At 40.6% G+C, this 21604-nt stretch overlaps 1 protein-coding gene across 1 annotated transcript; it reads left to right on the forward strand.

Annotated features, from left to right (window-relative positions):
• Nucleotides 1-1311: 1311 nt before the first annotated feature.
• Nucleotides 1312-20339, forward strand: DBX2 (developing brain homeobox 2). The gene is made up of 4 exons (XM_071733556.1): nt 1312-1839; nt 14276-14371; nt 18949-19136; nt 19856-20339. Exons 1-4 carry the CDS (start codon nt 1503-1505, stop codon nt 20174-20176), a joined length of 942 nt encoding a protein of 313 aa, XP_071589657.1. The 5' UTR covers nt 1312-1502; the 3' UTR covers nt 20177-20339.
• Nucleotides 20340-21604: the final 1265 nt, after the last annotated feature.

The following is a 21604-nucleotide window of genomic DNA, read 5'->3' on the forward strand; positions in this document are numbered from 1 at the left end:
AAACTGTATGTTGAGTTGACAAAGATGGTGGCTTTCAGATCTGTAAATACAAGTGCTTAAGCTGTGGAAATTCTTTCAGATGAGAACAGTGAGACAGTGGGAGTGTATCAGTGCAAAATTATCTAATATGCTCTCCCTGATCTTATCCCCTTGATCCTCCTCTTCCTCATACTTACAGCCATGGCTGCACAGGGGCCCTTGGTGTGAAGTATCCTTCCTGACTCTTGAGTTCCTGTTCAGGTAATATTTTGATGCCAACAAAGTAAGTGCCCAAACTCTGGCAGGGCAAATCTACCTGAGGACATGAAGGAAATCTTGGGACTTCCAAATTAGTTTGGGACTTCCCAAGTACTGCAGTAGTTAAACCATCCTTTCCACCTGCTGTCTGAGGACATGGATGATTCCCTTTCTCCAAGTGGTTTTAGCTAGGAACTACCCTGATGTCCACGGGGTCATGCCCCTACTCCTATACAAAAACAGGGGACACACCTGCTCCAGAGGATTTTGCAGGGAGTATCACTGAGCTGTCAAACGGCTTTGAAACAAAAGGATTTCTCTGCAAAACAGGGAGATGCTTTCAGTTTTTTTGGGAACAGTACCAATTTTAACTTTCTGCGTGTATGTGTGAACTGGAAAATGAGACATCTTTGCCACGTTACATGGCTTGCAAGACAATACATGAGAATGCTTGCAGGAAAATAGAAATGGCCAGAGCCATGGTCTGAGCCAACCCTGCCGAAAGATGTTTATATGGACAAAAAGCATCGCGCCACATCTGAAGGAAAACGTGATTAAGAGTGCCACGCTGATCTTAATCAGATTTATTAAGACAAATGTTGAAACTCAACCGCGTGTCCGAGGGTAAGGAAAAAAAAAAAAAAAAAAGACCAAAGAAAAATGCCCAGAGGGAGTGAGCTAATGACTGTCTTCCCATTACCTCATGGGATCATTAGGTCGAAATGATCCCGCCGCGGCCAGCACCGGAGCCACCACCCCGCCAGGACAGGGGCCAGAGGCCTTTCCCTTTCCCTTCACACAGGTGCAGGCCCTCAGCGGGAGGCCCGGGCCCGCCGCCATCTCGCCCCCGGTGGGGCGCCCCCGGCTTCCCGACATGGCGGCGGGCCCGGGGGGGCGGGTAAGGCAGGGCAGCCACCCCCGCTCCAGGACGCGGCCGGGGCCGCTTAGCTCCCCGCCCTACCCCCCTTCCCCCGGGGGGCTGCCGGGCAAGGCGGCATTGTTGGCCGCGTCCATCACTCCCCGTCCCCGGCTGACATAATGAATGCGCTTGGACACACCTTCCAGCCCGGCGAAGAGCCACGCCGCGTCTCCACGGACAGCCCTGCCGAGCTCTCCGCTCCGTTCTCCTCAGCCCTCGGGGAAGCACCCAACAAGCCCGCCCGGCCCTATAGCCCGGCGCCCCGTCCCAGCCCAGTGAGGGGCCGCGGCGGCCGGGCTGGGTTGGGCCGGGCCGGGCAAGGCGAGGAGGGGTAAAAGCCCTCGCTATGGTGCCCAGCGCCTTGTACTGGGACCTGGTGGGCTCCTCGGCTCTCCTCAACTTGCCGGCGGCGCCGGGCTTCGGCAACCTGGGCAAAAGTTTCCTCATCGAGAACTTGCTGCGGGCCGGGACGCCGCCGAGCCCTGCCCAGCTCCGTCCCCTCCCCGCCAGCCCCGTCCCCCTCAAGCTGTGCCCCGCGGCGGAACAAATCAGCCCCTCAGGGGGTCTCTACCCAACAAGATGGGCTTTTCAAGTGCTTAACCCCTCCGCGGCGGACAGCGGCCGCCCGCCAGCGCGGGCTCCGGCGGCAGAGAGAGGCGGCGTCTTCCCGCCGGCAGCCACAGGTGAGCGCCGGCCCGTCTCGCGTCCCGCCGCCGGGGAGACGGGGCAGAAGGGGCCTCGGGAGAGGGCTCGATTCCCCCGTCTCCGCACGGCGGGGAGGGTGGCAGGGACAGACGCGCCCTGACGAGCCCGGAGGCTGCGGGGAGGGACGCCGTGACCCGTTGGGTGCCGTGGTGCCTGTGGGTGCCGGTCTGGGTCTGCGGGACCCTTGGGCGCGGGAAGGGGTCCGGTCCTGCGGGCAGCCGGGCCGAGGCTTGAAACGGAGCGGGCCGGCGCACCTGTGGGTGTAGGGAGTGCGGCCAAACCTTGCGGTGGTAGCGAGGAGAGCGTTTAGCTGCCCGTCGCCCCGGTTCTTTCAGGTCTTTGAGGTCTTTACAGCCTGGAAAAGAGCGTCACGGCGAACAGGCTCCGGAAGGTCTGAAATTCCTAGTTTTGGGAGAAAGACGATCCGTCCTGTCCTGTCCTGTCGCCTGGATGGTTCAGTAAGCAGGAGGCAGCAGCCCCCTCTCCAGGTGCCCCGTCCCTGAGAGACAGCGAGGCAGCAGGGTCTTCCTCGCAAAAGGAAAAGTAGTTAAATAAAAGCAGGCGATTTTCCGCAAGTTTTGACATGGGCGCAAAAAGAATAATAAATAAATCTTAAAAAAAAAAAAAAAAGCCTGTGTTCAGCAGCTGGGTCGGGTGTTGAAGTAAAAGCCGATGCTCTCCGGGGCGGTGGGAGCGGCGTCACCCGTGCCGCCGTCACCCCGATCAGGAGCCCGGGAGGGCGGCTGTCTGTCTGTCTGTCCGTCCGTCCGTCCGTCCGTCTGTCCGTCCATCTGTCTGTCCGTCCGTCCGTCCGTCTGTCCGGCAGCCCCACAGAGAGCTGGGTCGCTGAATCGGGAGCAGATAGTTCTACGAAACAGGTTTTGTGCCTTGAATGTGCCGATTTTTCACAGAAATATATCTTGCCTGCTCGTTAATAGCGTTTTAAAGCATTTTCAGGAACGCACACTTTGTCGGTCATGGAATTGTTTGAAGTTGAGTTCAAAGTTGCTTTGTAAAATTCGGTGTCAGACTGGCTATATATATTTTATTTTTGCCTTTACCATAACAATTTATTCCAGCCTTGTGTGCTGTCTCCAGAATTTTAATATATGATCACGCAGTTTTAAACTTACTTAAAATAAGATAGACAATCATATTTATTGAAGTAAGTATGAAGTATGAAGTAAAAAAGGCTCCTTTTAAAACCAGACCTAATAACAATCGTTTTCAAGCATAATTTTACTTCAGTTAAATCCTCCAAACTATTCTGCGGAAACCAAAGCAGCTTTTGATCCTTTAGCATGATGTACTTTAAAGGTAGGCAGGAGAGAGTCAAAGAAATGATCACTAACATTTCTGAATACTCCAGATCTCAGAGTATCAGTTATTTAAACGTTTATTGTAACTAACTATAGGCCAGATCAAGAAACAGGACAAATATTATCTTGCCTCCCTCCCCCCCAAAAAAGGCCAAAAAAAAAAAAAAAAAAAAAAAAAAAGAAAAGAAAAGAAGATAGAGCTCTAGAGAAAACGCTACGTTTGTGTTTAGAGACGCATGTAAGAGGGGAGATAGCCGATGCCCCAACACTTATTGCTATAGGTAAACTTTTTCTGAGTATTATGGAAGTTCCTGAATGCCAAGTTTTTCGAGTGCTTGCTTCCAGAATTAGTTCTTTGGCCTTATAGGGGTCCTCGTGAATTTAGGGAAGTGTTGCAGGTCACTCTAGGGATGTGAAGTCTGATACTCTGTTTCTTCTGATCCCTGTGCTATGGTTCCTCTGATCCCACAGCTCTCGGGGATTTCAGAGAGAGCTTTGGGTAAAAGGACCAGGCATTTAACAGTGAGAACTTAAGTTTCCTCATGCATTATGCACTCAGAAAAAAAGTCTCCTGCCAATGTAGATGATGTACAACAAAGATGTATATATTCTAACAGGGACGTATTGTTTCTGATCTGACTTACAAGTCTTAAAGTGAAGATGACTCTTAGGTGTCTGGACTCTCATAAATGTAAATTACATTTCAACTCTCCTGCTGAGACAGATTTCTTGGTTTCTAAGGAGTCTGCTCTCTCCAGTGTAAGTGGATGCTGGAGGGACCATTCAGACTGAACTGGGAGAAAGGCTGTTTTGTCAAAATAAGAATTTTAGCCTTGAGAGACTAATGAAGGTAGTTTAACTAAGGATTTTGTACTAGGTAGGGTTATTTAGTAAAGTTATTTTTGTGAGTATTCACTGATTTTTGTGAGTTTTTTTGAGGAGTAAACTCCCATTTGGGAAATCATACAGCATTTTGGAAAATCTTGGCCTAAGTCTTTATTATGACTGCTGAACATGATAAAGCAGAAGTTCTTTAAAATTCTCTCTGAACTTCCAAAATGCCTTATAGATCATGAAAGGACTAAAAGTGCTTTAAACTAATTTAATATAATCCAGATTAAAAAAAAAGATACTTAAAAAGTTACAGAAAAAAACAATTGAAAAACATTGATTTCTTTGAAACAGTGATCTGTGTTGCTCATGTAGTCTCAAATTCCAGTGAGGTCAACAGAAGTTCTCAGAGAGGAAGGAATATAAAATCACACCAAAGAATAAACTGAATAAGCTGAAACTTTTTACAGTTCCATACCCAACATATATTCACAGCACTTATCAAGAAAAGACGTGAAGAAAATACTCCATTTTGGGTTACCTTTTAACACTCCATAAAAGTCCTAAAGAATGAAAAACCTGTATTCTTTCTGTAGACTGGAAAAATCTTATCCATGGTTGTAAGGGAAACCAAGTGGGATGGCACTCTTCGTCTGAGACATCTGCTCATGGTAGCTTTTCCCTTTGTAACTCTTTAGCAACAGAGTTTTATCAGCAGATTTCCATTACCATAATTTATAAATTTCAAAGGATTTAGTTTGACCATTTAAGGTGCCTATCACCAGACATATTTTGAGTTCTTCTCCAAAATTATCCTAAATGGAAAAGTACTTTCGAAGTATCACACTATAAAACACATCATCTAACAAATGGACTTGAAAGAAATATGTTTCTGTAAAAGATTAAAAACATCACTTTCCTTCCTTACGCTCATTTAAAAAAATGAAATTTAATCAAATCACAGGTTCTTGAAATGAATTTTGTTTTAACTTCAGGGTATAAAACAGGAATAAGCAGCATATTACATAAAACTTAAGAAGAAAAGCAAAAGAAGCATTATTGCTAGATGGTAGCCTAACTTGCCTTCTGTAACATCAAGCCATTTGATATCAGCCTGGGATTCCTGCAGGCTCTCTGGCATCTTCCTCTGAAGCCCCAGTGCTTCAGGTGATGAAACACTGGACTGGGCCCATCAGCTCCTGTGGGCACGGTGAGCACTGTGGTTTTGTCAAGCTGGACTTAATTTCTCCTAACCTGTGCACTGTGGGTCTGATTCTTCTCATTCAAAACACTTTGCCTTGATGAAACAGATGCATAATTCTGCCCTCTGCTTTGTGAGAACTTTGCATTCAGTGTATATTTGAAGCCCTGACTAGGTAGAGCAGTGCAGAATCTCATCCTGCTTTTTCAGCATTGAATACCCAGACTGTGTTCTTTTCGTGCCCACAAACTCTTAAAAATGAGCTGTTGTAAAGCAATGTTTCCCAGTGAAACATAATACAACTGTGCAGCTTAAATTTGCACTGCTTCTTAAAGGATGAGGGGAGCTCCAGGTAAAGTTTCTGAGCAAAGTAATGACTGTGTGTGGAGGAAGTCCTCAATTTCTTCTTGCTAATACTTGGTGTGTTCCCTCTCCTTGTACTATAGTCCTATCATTATTATCTGAGTAAATTACAGGAATTAAGAGTTTTCCTCAGTTTTTTCTGACATGGGAAAATTATCCAGAGGATGCTGAGATGTAGCACAAGTGCTCTTAGGAAGTCCAGTCCACGTCTTTCCTCATGACTTGGTTTCTAGAAGTATTGGCTGACACCAGGTCAAAGTGACCCCCTTGATAAATACAAACTTATTCTGCTACCTGAAATAGTTTTCTGAAAACCTCTGCTCTTCTCAAATAATTTGCCCTGGAGGAGGATCACAGTAAGTGCTTTACAATCTGCATGTAGTCATGTGTGGCAGCAATCTGGCTTTCTGTTTCAATCTTGTCATTTTGATAGATTAACAGAGGAAGGAAACTGAAAAGCACAATGAAACAAATAAATATAATAGTGAGATACTTCCATTGCAAAACTTGCTGAAAAAATTAGCTTATGGGATTTTTGCCTAAAGCATCAGAATACAATAGCAAAGAATAAAGTACAGTAAGTAGAACACAAAAGAAAGCAATTAGAACAAGCATGTCATAAACAGAAACATTACTCTTAGTAATAACAAACATCCATTCTGTGATATAGATGCAACTTTTCTTTCTGTAAGACTTAAGTACTCTACATTTTGGTGCATTTATCATTGCAATGTGCCAGTGAGATTAGGAGTGATTTCTACTTTGTAGAGGAAGAGATGGAGCAGAAAGAGATGAGGTGATTTGCCAGAGGTAATACAGATAACTGGCAGCATTGCAGGGAAATAAAACCAAGTCTTGCTCTGCAGGCTGACTCTGGATCAGTGTCAGTTTTCTCCCCTCAGGTGATGACAGCAATTCTGTACTGCAACACTCTTATTTTAATCAATATCTTATTACTTAAATTACCGAAATTATTTTTTCCCTTCAATTTGGAACCCATCTTCATGAATAAATGCTTATTAATTACTCATTTCAAACCAGCTGGCAGCCAGAGTGTGTCCTCAAGTGACTTAGTAACACTAACTTTCAGTAAATAAGTCAGGAAAGAAATAAGTTTTTCATCTCAGCTCCTTCTAGATTTACACTGGCCTCTGGAACTTGCTGCCCTCATTCAGGCAACAAGTTGACTAGCAGGTCTCCAGATTTTGCTGTTATGTTGTTGTTTTTTTTTTTTTTAATTATTTTTTCTGCGGATAGAAAGTATCTTTAGGTATGGAGATGTATTTGGCATCTTTTCTTATGCCCTGATTGCCAGGAGCAGTGAGACACCTTAATTTTTTCAAAAGTTTGTCTTTAGAGACAGAGTAGTTTCTGTACCAGTCAGAAATCACAGACTGTGTGCAGCACCTTTTCCTGCTGCCAGTGAACTCTGTGAGCCATTTCATGGAGTCGGTTTGAGGTGCCCAGCCTACCTCAGGAATAGCTGCAAAGTGGCTTTTAAAGGACAAATCTTTGTCCTCATTGTAAGGATGCCAGAGCTATACTGGTGCCAGCTGTACTCTCTGAATGAGTCACCAGTCTGGAAGTCTGGGCTCAGTGGGGAATATGAGCATTGGCTGGGCACTGCTTTAAATGCCTCTGGTGACTCTTGCTGTGCTGCCTCAGAAAGGAAGAGGATCCTGCATCCTGAGTTTGGTCTTTAGTAAGGTTTAAGCCCTACCAGAAGATCTCCAGCCTGCACTGGGAAGACAAGTGGTGGCGTTTGTAGAAAAGCAATTCACTGAGGGGAGACTGTGGAATCAATTAACTATAACTAGCAAATTAACTTATGTAAAATGTGTGTGTGGGGTTGTATTTTTTTTTTTGTTTGGGGGGTTTTTGGTGTTGTTTTTTTTTTTTTTTTTTTTTTTTTTATGGCAGAATGAACTGTTCTTCTGGAATCTTGTAATATATTCTTCATGTTTTTAGAACACCCATGAATATGCTAAGGATTAATCTCATTGAGCAAGTTCTCTACTTGATAGCAGATTTCAGGTTTCGTTGTGCATTAACAAATTCCCCTGAATTTTGGAAGGCAAGTTCTCTGCTTCCATTGCCCCCTGAAGGTGGTATGCATTCTTGTATAATGCAGCTCTGCAAAATAACTCTTAATTTAAATTTTTCTAATTGGTACTTTTGTGGTCAGTAATGACCCATAGCAGAATTTGGAAGGTAATGTTGTCAAAATGAAAACAACTGCAGGTATATAAAACTGTAGGAGGCTGTTTCAAATGTCAAATATATAGAAACATCTTATAAAGTTAGGTACCTAAATATATTCAGTAAACTGGGCTGTGTTTCTTTAAGGTGAGTTGTCAGTTAGAGAAATGATCTTTGTTTTACACTGAAAAATCTCAGGAAAACTTCCTTTGTGAGGCTGCCTTTTTCTGAAGTTATAGCATGTAATTCTCTTGAGGTATTTTTATGTATATTGAGGATTTTACCTCCTCCCCATGAATCTCAGACAATTTGGTATTGTTCATTGAAGTTCCTAATCCTGGAATCTTGTGACTATCTCAGATTTCAGCTTGAAAAGGTATCTCCTTGTGCAAATGTAAAAAGATTCATTTAACAATGTTTAGTTGATCTTGAGACTTTTGATGATTAAATGGTCCATTTTGGCCTATTGTAAGATTTTGAATTAGGGCTGCTACAATGAAAAAGCATTGAATTGTCCTTTTGGAGCATATGACCCTAATTTTGCCTTGCCTGAGGCAATTATTTCTAAACAAATTGTAGTATGTTGAAAATCAAAATAACTTTTAGTGCCTTCATGGCTGAATTTTAGTTTTTCAGAGTATTAATGGTTGTGCAGAATGTTGTGTTCTGTTGGTATTACCTATGAAGACTAAGAAGAATATCATAGTCATTCAGCTGTTTAATAACCAATAAATGTTTTGTCTAATATCTTGTGTAATCAGAGATATGCCCACAGATGATGTCACAACTTACCTTCTTAGACATCTATTTTAGGATGATGGATTGTTACATAGATCTACCTATCTCTTCTCATTGACTGCCTAGGAGGTCTCAACAAGGAGCTTTGACAACACACTGAACTTTTAGTCAGAAAAGTGACAGTAGTGCCACTTCTGGTAAGAACTGGTAGGCAGGTGTTGGGGCACACCAGCACATGGGTGCCTTGAGGAAGGACGAAGTTGGAGACAAAGCCGGGAAATCCACAGCTTTCCAGATCCCTATCTTTCTTCCTCAATAGCAAGGCCATGTACAAGGCATGGAAAGGGTGGAAGCCACCTTTACTGCTGACACCAGGAGACTCATGGTGTCTTTAGCAAGTGGTTTGGAGTTTGGTTGTTGCTTTGGATTGTTACAGAGGTGAAGTAGGACCATGCAGTGTCATCACCCCAAGGCATTCATGTTTCCTTAGGCGGAGAAAAACATGTGCAGGAAATCTTGCCCTAGTAATATGGTATGTGAATAATGCCTCTGAAAACTGATTGTGATTCATGTGATCTCAGTTAATCTGCGGTGTCACTGTCAGCCACTACATGATGATCATGCTGTTAGCACATTTCAAGCCTTTTTGGTGTGTCTACTCTGCTAATTTTTGAAAGCCCCACTGGGATCCATCATGAAAACGCAAGCCCACTTCTCACACCCACTTTTTGTGCAGGATTTCAAACTTTATATATAGAACTTCAAAACCCTTTAATGTGAATATTTGCCAATACTTTAAGACTAGCCTGCATATGCTGCTCTGCTCTGCCTTTTTGGCTTAACTTCCTTTGAACATTCATAGAATCAGTTGTGTTGGAAAGGACCTCTGAGATCCTCAAGTCCAACCTTTGATCTGCCAAGGTTACCAGAGCATGGCACTGAGTGCCGTATCCAGTCTCTTCTTAAAAACCTCCAGGGATGGAGAAACCACCACCTCCCTGGGCAGCCATGTGCTTGTATTTTACAGGACTGAATGTGAAACAAATAGACAGTGGCTCTGGGAGTGCAGGAAAGCCAGCTCTGAGTGATGCTGGTAGCACAAGTTCGTGCAGTAAGCTTTGCCAGGTCCACATTGACCGTGGCTGCCTGTGGGGGGGATATGGCAGCAGCTGTTGCTTCCTTCTCATGGCCAGGGGCTCCCCTTCAGCTAGCTGAAATGCTTTGGGGGTGCACAACTGCTGCTGGAGCATTTTACTCTAAACACAGTAACTGCTGGGGACAGAGCCATGGATCACTGCAGGGTCCAGGAGCAAAAATGGTGCCATGTGGCTCAGATGGACCATGACCCTGGTAGAGCTGCTGCTGGACTATTTGCAGGAAGCTGAGTTCTTCATGTCATGAAACTTTCCTGCAGCTTTGCAAAAACCTGCTTTAACCATTGCCAAGAATGGTTGTAGGTAGGAAATTGCAGTTTACTTGTTCCCACTTTGTGAGCGCAAAGCATCCAAGATCCTCGAATGAAATGGGATCATTTTACTGATTATGCTTTTGGTTTGCCTGCCAAGGCTGAAGCCCAGGCATCACTGTGGAAAGCATTTCATGTGGATTTAGCAATACTTGGAGAATTCAAGGACTGCGTTTGAGCAGCTTGAGGTCTGTCTGTTCCTGTACTATCTGTGTCTTGTTGGCTGGCTCTAGGCAGCTTTCTCAGTCACTCTTCAGAGGTGTTTAGTTCTCTTCACAGGATTATACCACATTTTTATCAGTTAGCTGTAAAAATCTCCAACAAACTCAAAGTGTGTGCAATGAAGGAGCCCTGTATGGGTAATACCAGCAGTTATTTTTAGTTCTCTTTTCTTCTATAGCCATTTTTCCTTTGCCCCTTTCACCTTTCCTGCTGGCTGATGGCCTACACTGTTTCCCAAAACATTTCACAACACCAGGAGTAGGAAAAGCAAACAGTATCTTGAACCATATTTAAAATTATCCATCTGAACTAAATTGTACTTAGGAATCTTATTCTCAAAATGGTGGATAGCTAGAGGGAAAGTGTGTTCCACTGTTGACATGACTTTTAAGTATGGGAGGTCTTTTGGATTTAGATTATCTTCAGAGCTGGCACTATATTTTAAAATATCAGCATACAAAGCTCCATGTAAATTAGCATAATTGTTAAAAATTTGCATACAGCAGCAGTGTTAAAAAAATTTATCTTTTGTTAAAAAAATAGAATAAATTTGATTCAATTTTAGATATTTAATCCTTTTATACTTATGACCTGATAAATTTTCTTTATATATAGTGCAGTTTTCAGAGTGCCAAAAGAGACTGATACCCTACTCTGATATTTCATTTTCATACATCTGTTAAGATAAACCTGTAAAGTTTCACTCTTGTTAAATGCTTAGTTCCACACAATCTCTATTTTTATGAAATGGGAATGCTAAGCAGAAAAAGAACTAGGTACCTTGAATATGAATTACAAGGATTTGGCCCATGAATACTGTATCCTCCACGTGGCTGGAAGCAACAGCTGCTTTTTTGGTTACATTATCCTTTATTTTGACCAACATAGAGAACTGGCATTTCAGCAATTTTCTGCCTTAAATGAAGAGCAAATAATAGTTGCTTCAGATTGCTTGACCAACAAATATTGGTAGAATGGCCATGATACACAAGCAGAAAATAAAAGTATGGGTAATGCTTTATGTTGTCCTGAGCACAAATAGGTTTTGTGTCATTCCTGCAGGTACAACCACAGTACAATTTTGAAATACATGTATGGTAAAGATTTCATTTTAATTTGAGTGATTTTCATAATGTCAGTGCAGTTTCACACAGACAATGAAAGCCATTTCCTGCAGTGAGTATTCTCTGCTCTTTCTATCAAAGATATAAAATATACTTGTATGTGTTAGGTTGAAGTATTAACATTTTTCTGTATAGGTACAGTTGAGTATCCCTGTATGATGCCAGAATTTTTACTGATGTAACTCTGTGCAAGTGCTACACATTTGTTTGAGAGCAACTGCTTCAGTAGACTTGACCTGAGGTTGCAGTTTGTTACCCCTAACCAGGAATTCACTTGTGCATCAGTGTAGCTGGAGCACATTGAGGTAATATATAAACTAGAAGTGTGTGTTGGCTGTAAGTTTAGGGAGCCACAATGCCATTGTTTATTCTGCAGGATGCAGAATCAGTCTTGAGAAATGGTCTCACTTGGTTCAGAGTTATATGAGCAGATCAGCTGCATCTTACTTCTTAAGCAAATGTTCTCCCTCACAGAAATCTGAACCATGCAGGCAGAAGAGACAGCAGTTGTTTGAAGGAATTAAGTTAAATGCCCAAGAAAGCCAGAAGCATGATTTCCATTGACTTCAGCAGAATTAGTGCCAGGATCTCTAATGTTTGCCTCGTGGTGCTGTGCCAGTGCATTAAACCAGTGCCAGCAACATACATGGAAATATATAGCTTGTTTGGGGTTTCCTTAAGCATTATGTCTCATGTTTTGACCCTAAGCCATCTCCTGACCTTTATGCTTGCAGCTTGCATGTTGAGAGATTTAATGAATGAAGAAAACCTCCCGTTTCCTCAGTCTTTATTTGCAGGAGCCATGCTATCTGTCTGAAACAACATCTTATTCAGTGCTGATTTATCCACATATCTCCTGGCTGTGTCACATGTCATAACAAACACCACATTATCAAAAAAGAGCAAGGAACTAGAGAGAGTTAAGAAACCATAGCTGAGAATTTGAAGGAGAGGCCATGACATCTGACAAAAATTGTATGGCACAAATAAAGTGTTTGAGCAGTGATTAAGGAGAATAAGGCATTTGAGGAATGTTTGAGATGTGTGAAAAGGAAGTAAAAAACCTGAGCATAATACCTTCTGTTGTATTTTTAGAAGTAGGTGGCTCTAAGGGAAACTTGGTAATTCCAAGAGAAATGTGGCTCCCAAGAAAGGGGGGAAAAACTCTTCTGGCAGTTTGGAAACTGCAGCAGATAAAACATTAGTGGCAGATAAAACGTTGTCAAGAGCAAGCTCTCATGTTTGGTAGGATGGCCAAGATTGTCTGGCAGGTGTTTTCCTTTTCCATCTCCTGTGCTTCTTCAGTTACAGGCAAATTCTTTCCCATTTATACACCTGACCAGTTGTGTTGAAGCCCCATGGATATATAAGAGAGATAAAATTTGGCTGCACATTCTTGACTCTTTGAAGCTCTTTAGGACACAGGTTCACATTTGGTGGTCTTGTGTGAAAGAAGAGCTTTAGAAACTTGTGATGTAAAGAATTCACTTTTGGAAATTTTGTGCAAGCATAAACCTCAAAATAGGCAATTAGTTTCTTTGGGAGCATATATATATTTCATTAGAAACAATAAAGTGTTGATGAAAAGCTAGTAGTAATAAAATGCTTATCAATTTGTAATTACAATTGAAGAAATTTTCACATAAGCTTGTATGAAATAAAACAAAAATTAGAGGTAAATATTTTCAAAATGTCCAAAGTTAGGCTTTTACAGCATTAATTTATTGCTTTGGAGATCAGCAGATTTGAACATCAGAAAAGTTGTAAAGATGCCCTAATTACGTACTTGAATGATCTTTGTTTTTAGTTCTAACTGAAAAATCTTAAAAAATTAAGTCCATGGGTTAGATACATATCCCTATTTAGCTATCTTTCTTCCTGATTATTTCTGAAAAATTTAATTTAAGTATGCAGTTACTTTTTTTATTATTCAGATTATTTATAGAGATTTAGAAGAACTGCAATACAAAGTCTAGAACTGTTTATCTTTGGACTAAACCAGGAGAGGAAAGTGAGATAAATATTTTGATTCTGATCCCATTTTAAAAGGAAAAATATTCTATTTCATAGTTGGCTTGTATGAAAAGAAATTAAAAGGTAATTAAGATTAATGGGAAAACCCATGAGTTTATGGAAAAAAAGTTAACATATTATTAGGTAATGAAGACTTTTCCAAGATCTGGGAACATTTTTTAGTCATAACAGTGACTGCTAATTCATTGGTTCATAAAATTCTGTAGAATGTTTACAAAATATTAGCTAATTCTGTGGGATGCTTTTGCAATTTTTATTGTATTAAGCAGAGCCTTCTCCAGCAGGTGGTTTATTTAAATTTAGAACACTGTCCCAGCAAGAACAAGTAAACCATCAGGATAGCAGGATGAGGCCCTGTAGCTTGTAGAGTGCCTGTATTTTATAGAACTTAATCATAAAGATTTCTTACTTATTGAAAAACTTATGGAAAAACTAATAACATCACTAGAGTACAAGCAGAAGAGACAGTATTCCTATTTAGATTCTTGTTTTCTAAAATATCATGTTTACTAGAGTTATTTTAAATAACTTTTCCAGATGTATTACACAAGATGCATCAATATACTTATTATTTCGACAATGTATTATTTAAAGTATTCAATCCAAATCTTTAGAAAAAACCCTACATTAGTGTTGCAGTTAGAGAAATAAATTTCGAATCTGCCAAGTTACATTGTAATGATAGAAATATGGAGAGTTTTGCATGTTGTATTTGAGCTACACATGTTAAATAACCTTGCTAAATTAAAGAGTAATTACTTGGTTTAACATTGTTTGCCTTAAAAATATCACCACCTTGAGAAAAAGGAAAAAGAACTTGCAGGGCAGGACTTTACACACTGACTTTCTGCAGGACTGTTGTTATGAATATCACCTAAGCTCAATGGATAATCAATTAGATCTGTGCTTTCTTTGCAGCTCTTTCCAAACACTTTTTTCTCCGAGCTCCACCATTCTACTCAGCATGCTGTGGTGGGTCCTGTCAGCACCCTGCATCCCCCACTGCTTTTCCAAGTAAGTTTTTATGCTTCATCAGTAATGCTTGAGTTATTCTGTAAACCAAAGCAGCAGGATTTAATGTGTTCTGGAAAACTAATTGGTGATGCAATGGCAGCAGCTAATTCCTTAGTAAAATCACAGCAATCCTATTCAGAGGGTTTCCAAAGATTTATCAAACTTAAGTACACTGAGCAATTGTGAGTGGTTTCTAATGGCACAGAGACACCCAGACAGAGCTAATCTAGGAAAGCTCCTTGTTTTCAGTTTGCTAGAAAAGATTCTTTAAAATCAGTAACTCTTTTCAAAATCTGTGTCAATAAACGTTTGCAAATAAGAAAAGAAAAGAGCTGAGAGATCTCTGAATGGATGCTGCATTTTAATGTCTCCTAGGGATAAATTATGACTCAGGAAGCCTTAAGATTATTTAAATAAAACAGATAGTTTTCTTATAACAGTCAAATGTGTGCATTTGTTAAATTTGTTTTTATTTTGTAATTATTATGTAAAAAAATTCAAGAAGTAATTTGTAGAGGATTTTGGCTGGTATACATGATACTCATTCAGGATTAGGACCTGGAACACTCTTCCATCTAATCCAAATCTAAATTTAACCTTGATAGTAAAGTTTGCATGTCTTAATGTAAGAATGGATTTCAGGATTTTACGTGTTTATTACTCAGGAGTACAGACAGAAGAGACATTTCTTAGTCCTTGAAATGGAGAAAAAGCACAAACTGCATTGCAATTCCATCTGAAAATTGGAGTTTATGTGTGCTTTAGCATCCACTTTTTAATCAGAGCTGCATTCAAACCCTTCCTGACTACGTGCATGTGTTTTATGAATGTTTCAGAGGGGCAGTTGCTAAGTGGAATGATTCTTGACAAGTGAGGCAGCAAATGCTGGCAGTTTAATGAGCTGCAAGTTTCTGAGCACCTCTTTAGGGGGCTGACACTTTCCCACAGAGCATTTTACATGGCCCCAGCTCTCCCACAATGGCTGACAGCACCATGACCAATCACCACTTTCACTTTACTCATCCACACGCGACCTCACCACAATTTTTCACTGTGCAGATGAACTTTAGGAACCATTTCACATTGAAAAGGCCTGGGCAAGGGTCAGTTGCCCTTTTGTATGGCCATAAAGCAATACTCTATGTGCCAGTCTTTTCTCCTGTCTCACATTCCAAGAGATTTTCTGGACACCATTTAAAGCACTTGACTGAAAAATAAAGCAGTGAATGAAACTGACTTTTATAGACTCATTCTAGCTCATCTTCCCATATAACCCTGTCTACCTGAAAAGGGATTTAGTGGATGAGCTGAGTGTATACAGGGACTTGCTGAATACATAGGCCCATTATCAACTGTGGGGATTGTTTATTAACCAGGACTGATACACTACTATTTTGGAAGTGACCTATTAATTGTCCATTTAACTAGAATGTATTGAATTCAGATGAAAAAATGGAAACCATGACTAAAGCTTTTACTTGCTCCTTCAAGGTGGTCCCTGCCACGAAGGCAAATGAAGATTGTTCCACAGATTAAGAGGACATTTATCACTATATATTAGGATACAAAGGAACAACTTTAAAAAAAAAACCTGAAGCAAAATGAAAATCAAACTGGCAACATAGTAAAGAGTTGGTAACAGATTCTCATTTATGTCAGCAAGCACTAAACCTTTTGATGCATGTTCAGGGTGACAGGCTGCAAACTGACATTTCATTTTGGTGGAATTGTTGCAACATACGTGTGACTGCCTGTCCTGCTGCACTGAAGAATCCTTTAATCTACCAAAATTTAGTTCTTGTGTGAGCAGTTGGACTGCATTTTGGAATATGGGCTATTCTTAAAAAAAATTCTCAAAGCAAGTCAATTGGTGGTGAGTATTCATTGTTCCAAACACAAGTTTCAATTTTTTGACCCAGTGGCTGTTTGCTACTGCCCGTGAGCACTGTACTCACCAGTAAATTCTGTTTAGTCAGTCTTTTAAAATCAGTCCCATAATGTGCCCTAGAGTGTCTAGAGTCTTCACTGTTAATTTAGTCTAATACAGGTATTAAGCTGTACCCTACAGACTGCCTGTATGGGATTTAATTGGCACCTCAGGGCTCCAGCAGGAAGCTGTTTCTTTGCTGATTGACTGTTAACAACCAGTCAGGCAAGACAAATTTTAAGGAGTCAGATAATATGGCATCCTCTGTCCTTGGCTGACAACTCCATTGTGGGACAGAGGCCAGGAAGCAAGGACTGGCTGTGTTTTGCCTCCTCTCTCTGGTGTCTCTCACTTTATGGCGGGGAGGAGAGAAGGTACCAGCCCTTTTCTGTCAGACTATACTTTCCAGTAAACTTGAGACTGGCTCATGATTCATCGGGAGCTACTTGGAGGATACCTGGTAAAAGGCACTTAAATTCACAAAGCTGAACAAGAAGGAGAGGAAACATTCTTGAGGAAGAAGGAACAGTGTTTGCCCCCAGCTTCATGGGCAGGATGGGAGCTTGGGTGGAGGTTGTGAGGGGGCTGTGCACTCCTCAGAGAAATATGAACCCAGCTTGCCCTTTGCTGGAACTCCCTCCGTGGTGTTTTGACTTTTGTTCTGCAGATCATTTATTTTTTGTTTGGATGGAGTCTGACTGCGTCTCACTGTGTCGTAAATATCAAGACAGTAACTAGTAGGTTACAATTTTTGTATCTGATCTCAAATATAATTTCAAAATTTGTGATGCATCTGTATAAATTTAAACATCTTTATACTGTGACATTTTAAATAGTAGTAATTACTTTTTGGCATAGGCTATTATGGGAGACAAATGTAAAAAAAAATTCAAGAAATGCTTGCCTAGTGGAATGCAATGGTCCCTAAATCAGTTATGTTTGGTAGTGGCAGTGTATTTTAGGGAAGATTATACTTTCTGAGCTTCTAATACTCTACTAGTCAGAGCTGGAGGCAGGATGCAATGTAATATCAAACCAGCCACACAAGCACCACAAAGGTATTTAGTCAATTTTGCAATACATACACATATACACTTCAGTTTCTCATCACTATACATACACAGTTCTATAATATCCTTGGTATATGTGTGTTTGTTTCTCTATGGGTGTTTAAACATCCACATACACATGTGAATATATGTATAACATACAGAAGCTGAAAAGTGGTGTAGCCCCAAGGAACAATTTGTGAAAGTTTAATCTGGATTTAATTAGTATTTTCAAGAGCATTGTATCTGTTGATCAAATGTACTTTACTCTCCACCTCACTACAGCAAACTAGAATATATAGACCTTATAATGGAATCATGTACAATCTTTTAGAAAATCTGCTTTACATGGGGATTTTGCAAATGACTTTGCTATGAAAATGATCCTTGACAGAAATCAGAGCAGATCAGCTTTTACACTGCTGTAACTATAAACTGGAATAGCAATCTCTGCCCATGTACATGGGATGATGCCACCATCAGGGGGACAGTTGCATCTGTAGAGTCCAACTTGCACATGGAACAAACCAAAGCCATCTTTGTGACTGCCCTTTTGCAGGAAGATCTTAGGTGTCAGTGGCTAAAAGCCATGGTGCAGGTTTCCTAATGAAAGGGCTGCTCTTTCCTGACCTACTTGGAACTGCCCTGTGCAATTATCCCACCCACCTCAGGCCCTGTTCAGCTGCCCCTGTCACTGCTCCCTGGGCAGGCATTAGGGGAAGCCAGGAGTGCCAGGGGCATGAAAAGCTTCACCAGGGGCTGCTTCCCATATACCACATCCTTTTGGGGGAGAAGGGGGCACAGGAAAGCACTGTGGCTTTGGTCTTCACTGGATATGAAGGAGGCAAGGGTTTTATCTGGATTAGGGTTTTCTGTGAGGCTGAAGAAGGGACGATGTGAACACTTGTCCACTTTTTTCCCCAACTTTGAGGCTGTTTTCCAGGGTAGGGATCTCTCCAGGCATGGATATGATTGGTTACATTGTAAACTCCCCACCCAAACTTTCTGTGAGATGTCAAAGGATTAGAAACCAGTCTGAAAGGAGTAAGTTCAAATACTTCCCAAATCTTGTAATAAAGAAATTACTGCAGTCTCTAGAATGAGTGAATGGCCAGGGATTTTCTGAGAAATAGCTCACTCTGAATCTTCATTAGTAAAAAAAACAAACAAAACCAAACAAACTAAAGAAAGCCTACTTAGTTTCTTTGAATCAGTATTACAGACAACTTTTATCTAGTTCTGTTTCACACAAGGAGAAAATGAACTCCTAGGAAAACCTACTGCACTTCCCTGATAGCATGCAGAGGAAAGTGGAGAAGTTTCTCCCTGACTGTATTTGAATTTTACAGTAGCATGGGCTCTGTGTTAATGTTTGTCTATGAACTCATCTGATTTACTTTTTACCATGTCAAGGGGAGACTTTTGACCACTGACAACACCTCTAGATCCAAGTGAGGATTTAGTCCTTTATGGACATGACTGAAGCATTACAACACACCAATAACACCAACAAATCAAAAATAGGACAGTGGTGTGCTAGCATTATAATGAATGACAATATTTCTCTGATATTATGTGAAACTCTCATCCATTCCCACTAGGAGAGGAGAGTGTCCTGCCTCTTCTGACACAGGAGTCTAACTCCAAAACTCGGAGAGGTATATTAAGAAGAGCTGTCTTTTCTGAAGACCAGAGGAAAGCTTTGGAGAAAATGTTTCAGAAGCAGAAGTATATCAGTAAAACAGACAGGAAGAAACTGGCCATTAGCCTGGGTCTAAAGGAGTCACAGGTAAGGCATGACAGAACATCTGCAACTTTGTCTTTTTGAGGAAAAATCTTTTAAAATTACTTTGAAGGGGGAAGATTGATCTGCAGAGGGATAACCCTGAGCCCCTTCTCTGAGCAAAGACTTCAGAAAATGAATGGCAGTTTTAACTAAGGAATGACTGAGCAGGTTCCTAGTTTATTTCCTAAAGGTATGCATTCAAAATTTAATCGCTCCATTTCCACACAAAATGGAGTATTTGCTCCATTGCAAGCACTGCAGCTATAAGAAAAACTAAAAGAAGCAAAGTGTGGTGCTTCTCAATCCAATGAACAGAGCTGTAATCTCTGCAGGTTAAACTATTTCAGTCAAAGCATGCAATTGTGCTCAGCAGTAATGTTTTGCTAATGATGATGCTAATTTACTCTGAGAATTCTTTCTTGTCTAGAAACATGTTGCTATAGGAAATTGCTCTATTCCTAACCACTGGGCTGTCCTTTGTCCAGTCTAAGCCAGATATTCACCTATTTGAGGCAGTAAAAGGCAAGCAGACCCAGCTGCAGTAAATACTAATGGGAAAATCCTCAGATAACATCCACTACTTGGTTTCACTGGTTCTACTATAAAAATAAATAAAGGAACAACATGAAACTAAAGGGATGGAAAAAAAACCCCAACCAACCTTGTTAGAGCAAACTTCTTTAAAGAAAAAAATGTAGTAACTCTCATTAATTTGCAAACAGGTGAAAATTTGGTTTCAGAATCGAAGAATGAAGTGGCGAAACTCCAAAGAAAAAGAAGTGCTTTCAAACAGGTGCCTCCAAGAAGAAGGTCTTCAGGAGAACTACCTCTCACAGTCCACCATGAATTTTACCTCCCCCTGCCCATCTGTGTGGGAAGTATCTCAGGAGCAGGCAAGTCCAAGGTGGAGGGAGACTTCTCCAGGAAATTCTGAAAGACTGACTAGTACACAACCACTTCCAAGAGCAAATTCATCACAGAGTCCACTGTATTTGTATTCTGAACAAGACACTGCAAATAAGGCAGTCACATCATCAGCCTAAAGAAATAGGGGCAGTTTGTAAATCGAGTGGAGAGCACAGGCTTCAAATGAGCAGTCTTCTAAGACTAACAATATTTGGACATTGTAAAGCTAACTAGTTTATGCCTCATAAATTTGCTAAAATCTAACACCATTAAAATGAAAAACAACTAATGATTTAAGAAGTATTTTTCAATACTCAGTCTTTTCTTGTGTCTTTTTCAGTCTTGTACTGACCTTAAAAGTGAAATAGGAACTGATGGTAAGTAAAATGAAGAGAAGAGCATGGAGCTGAATTTGTGCTCTGATTTATACACCTGTGCTGTATACAATATTCATTAAAAATACACTGATAGAATCACTTTTATTTCTCATTGCAGTCAAACCAATTAATTTCTTTTGTGCACAAGGTAAGAATAACCCTGTTTCCCTCAAGACAGTAAGTTGCTTGGAGTTCTTTTTGAAATTTATTAATGACAAGTAGGTTCATATTAGACAAACGTAAGCATTTTAGTGTGCTTTCTCCATCTGTCCTCACTATACCAGTATTCAATTAGTTTTAAATAGCATGGTCACAGGTAAGATGAGAAGCCTGGTAGAGTATATAATACAAAAAGAATGCTGTAATCCAACATTCATAAATGAATCTCAGTGGCTTTTTTCTGTTAGTGCCATCTCTTGCAATATGCTTTGTATTTCAAGATGAAATGACAATATACAGAATTTTAGCCCAAATGCATTAAGGAACAGAATTGTAATTGGAAAAACTGCCACTGCAGATATCTCAGAGAAGTACTTAAGAAGATGGCATTTATGTGGCTTACTCCTAGTTAAACTGGCAGTAATAGGTACACATTAGCATATATCTATATCAAAGACAGTAGAGTACTCTGCATGATACAAGTAGCTTAAAATAATATTATTTAAACAGCTTTATGTAAAATTGTTTGCTTGCTTTATCCACTTTAAGGAAATCACTGAATTTAAGTATCAGTATTTTTGTTTATTTGCAAGGCTCAAAATGGGAGCAGAACATTTTTGCTTTATTTTGCACTTATTAATGCATTTTTTGAGAAGGAAGACAAAAGGCAAAAGGAGAAAGTTATGGTTTTATAGGAACTATTTCATTTCTTGCAGATTCATATATTTTGTAGTCAAAAGAGATGATTATGGCAATCTAGTTTGGCTTTCCACATTATGCATGCCATGAGTGTTTCTAATTATTCTTGCCTTGAGCTCTAGAGCTTTTTGAGCTGTATTGTATATCTTTCAAAAGCCATACAGTTGTGTTTTATCTTTTGTTGGCTGATCTACTACTCCCCTTGTTATATTGTATTATCTGGGAGGTGAAGTTTAGATAAATTTACAGCTAAAAACCTTGAGATTGCCATGGTGAAACTTGTATCAGGCAAGTTTTGTATCCTGCCTTGTGCATGCTCTGCCTTCTAAG

Source organism: Heliangelus exortis, chromosome 1 (genome assembly GCF_036169615.1).
Source record: "Heliangelus exortis chromosome 1, bHelExo1.hap1, whole genome shotgun sequence".
NCBI classification, from domain to species: domain Eukaryota; kingdom Metazoa; phylum Chordata; class Aves; order Apodiformes; family Trochilidae; genus Heliangelus; species Heliangelus exortis.

Coding starts and splice junctions, on each gene's coding strand:
- DBX2 (XM_071733556.1), top strand. CDS start 1,503: ATGGTGCCCAGCGCCTTGTACTGGGACCTGGTGGGCTCCTCGGCTCTC. Junction 1,840..14,275: donor CTTCCCGCCGGCAGCCACAG/GTGAGCGCCGGC, acceptor CTTTCTTTGCAG/CTCTTTCCAAACACTTTTTT. Junction 14,372..18,948: donor ATCCCCCACTGCTTTTCCAA/GTAAGTTTTTAT, acceptor CATTCCCACTAG/GAGAGGAGAGTGTCCTGCCT.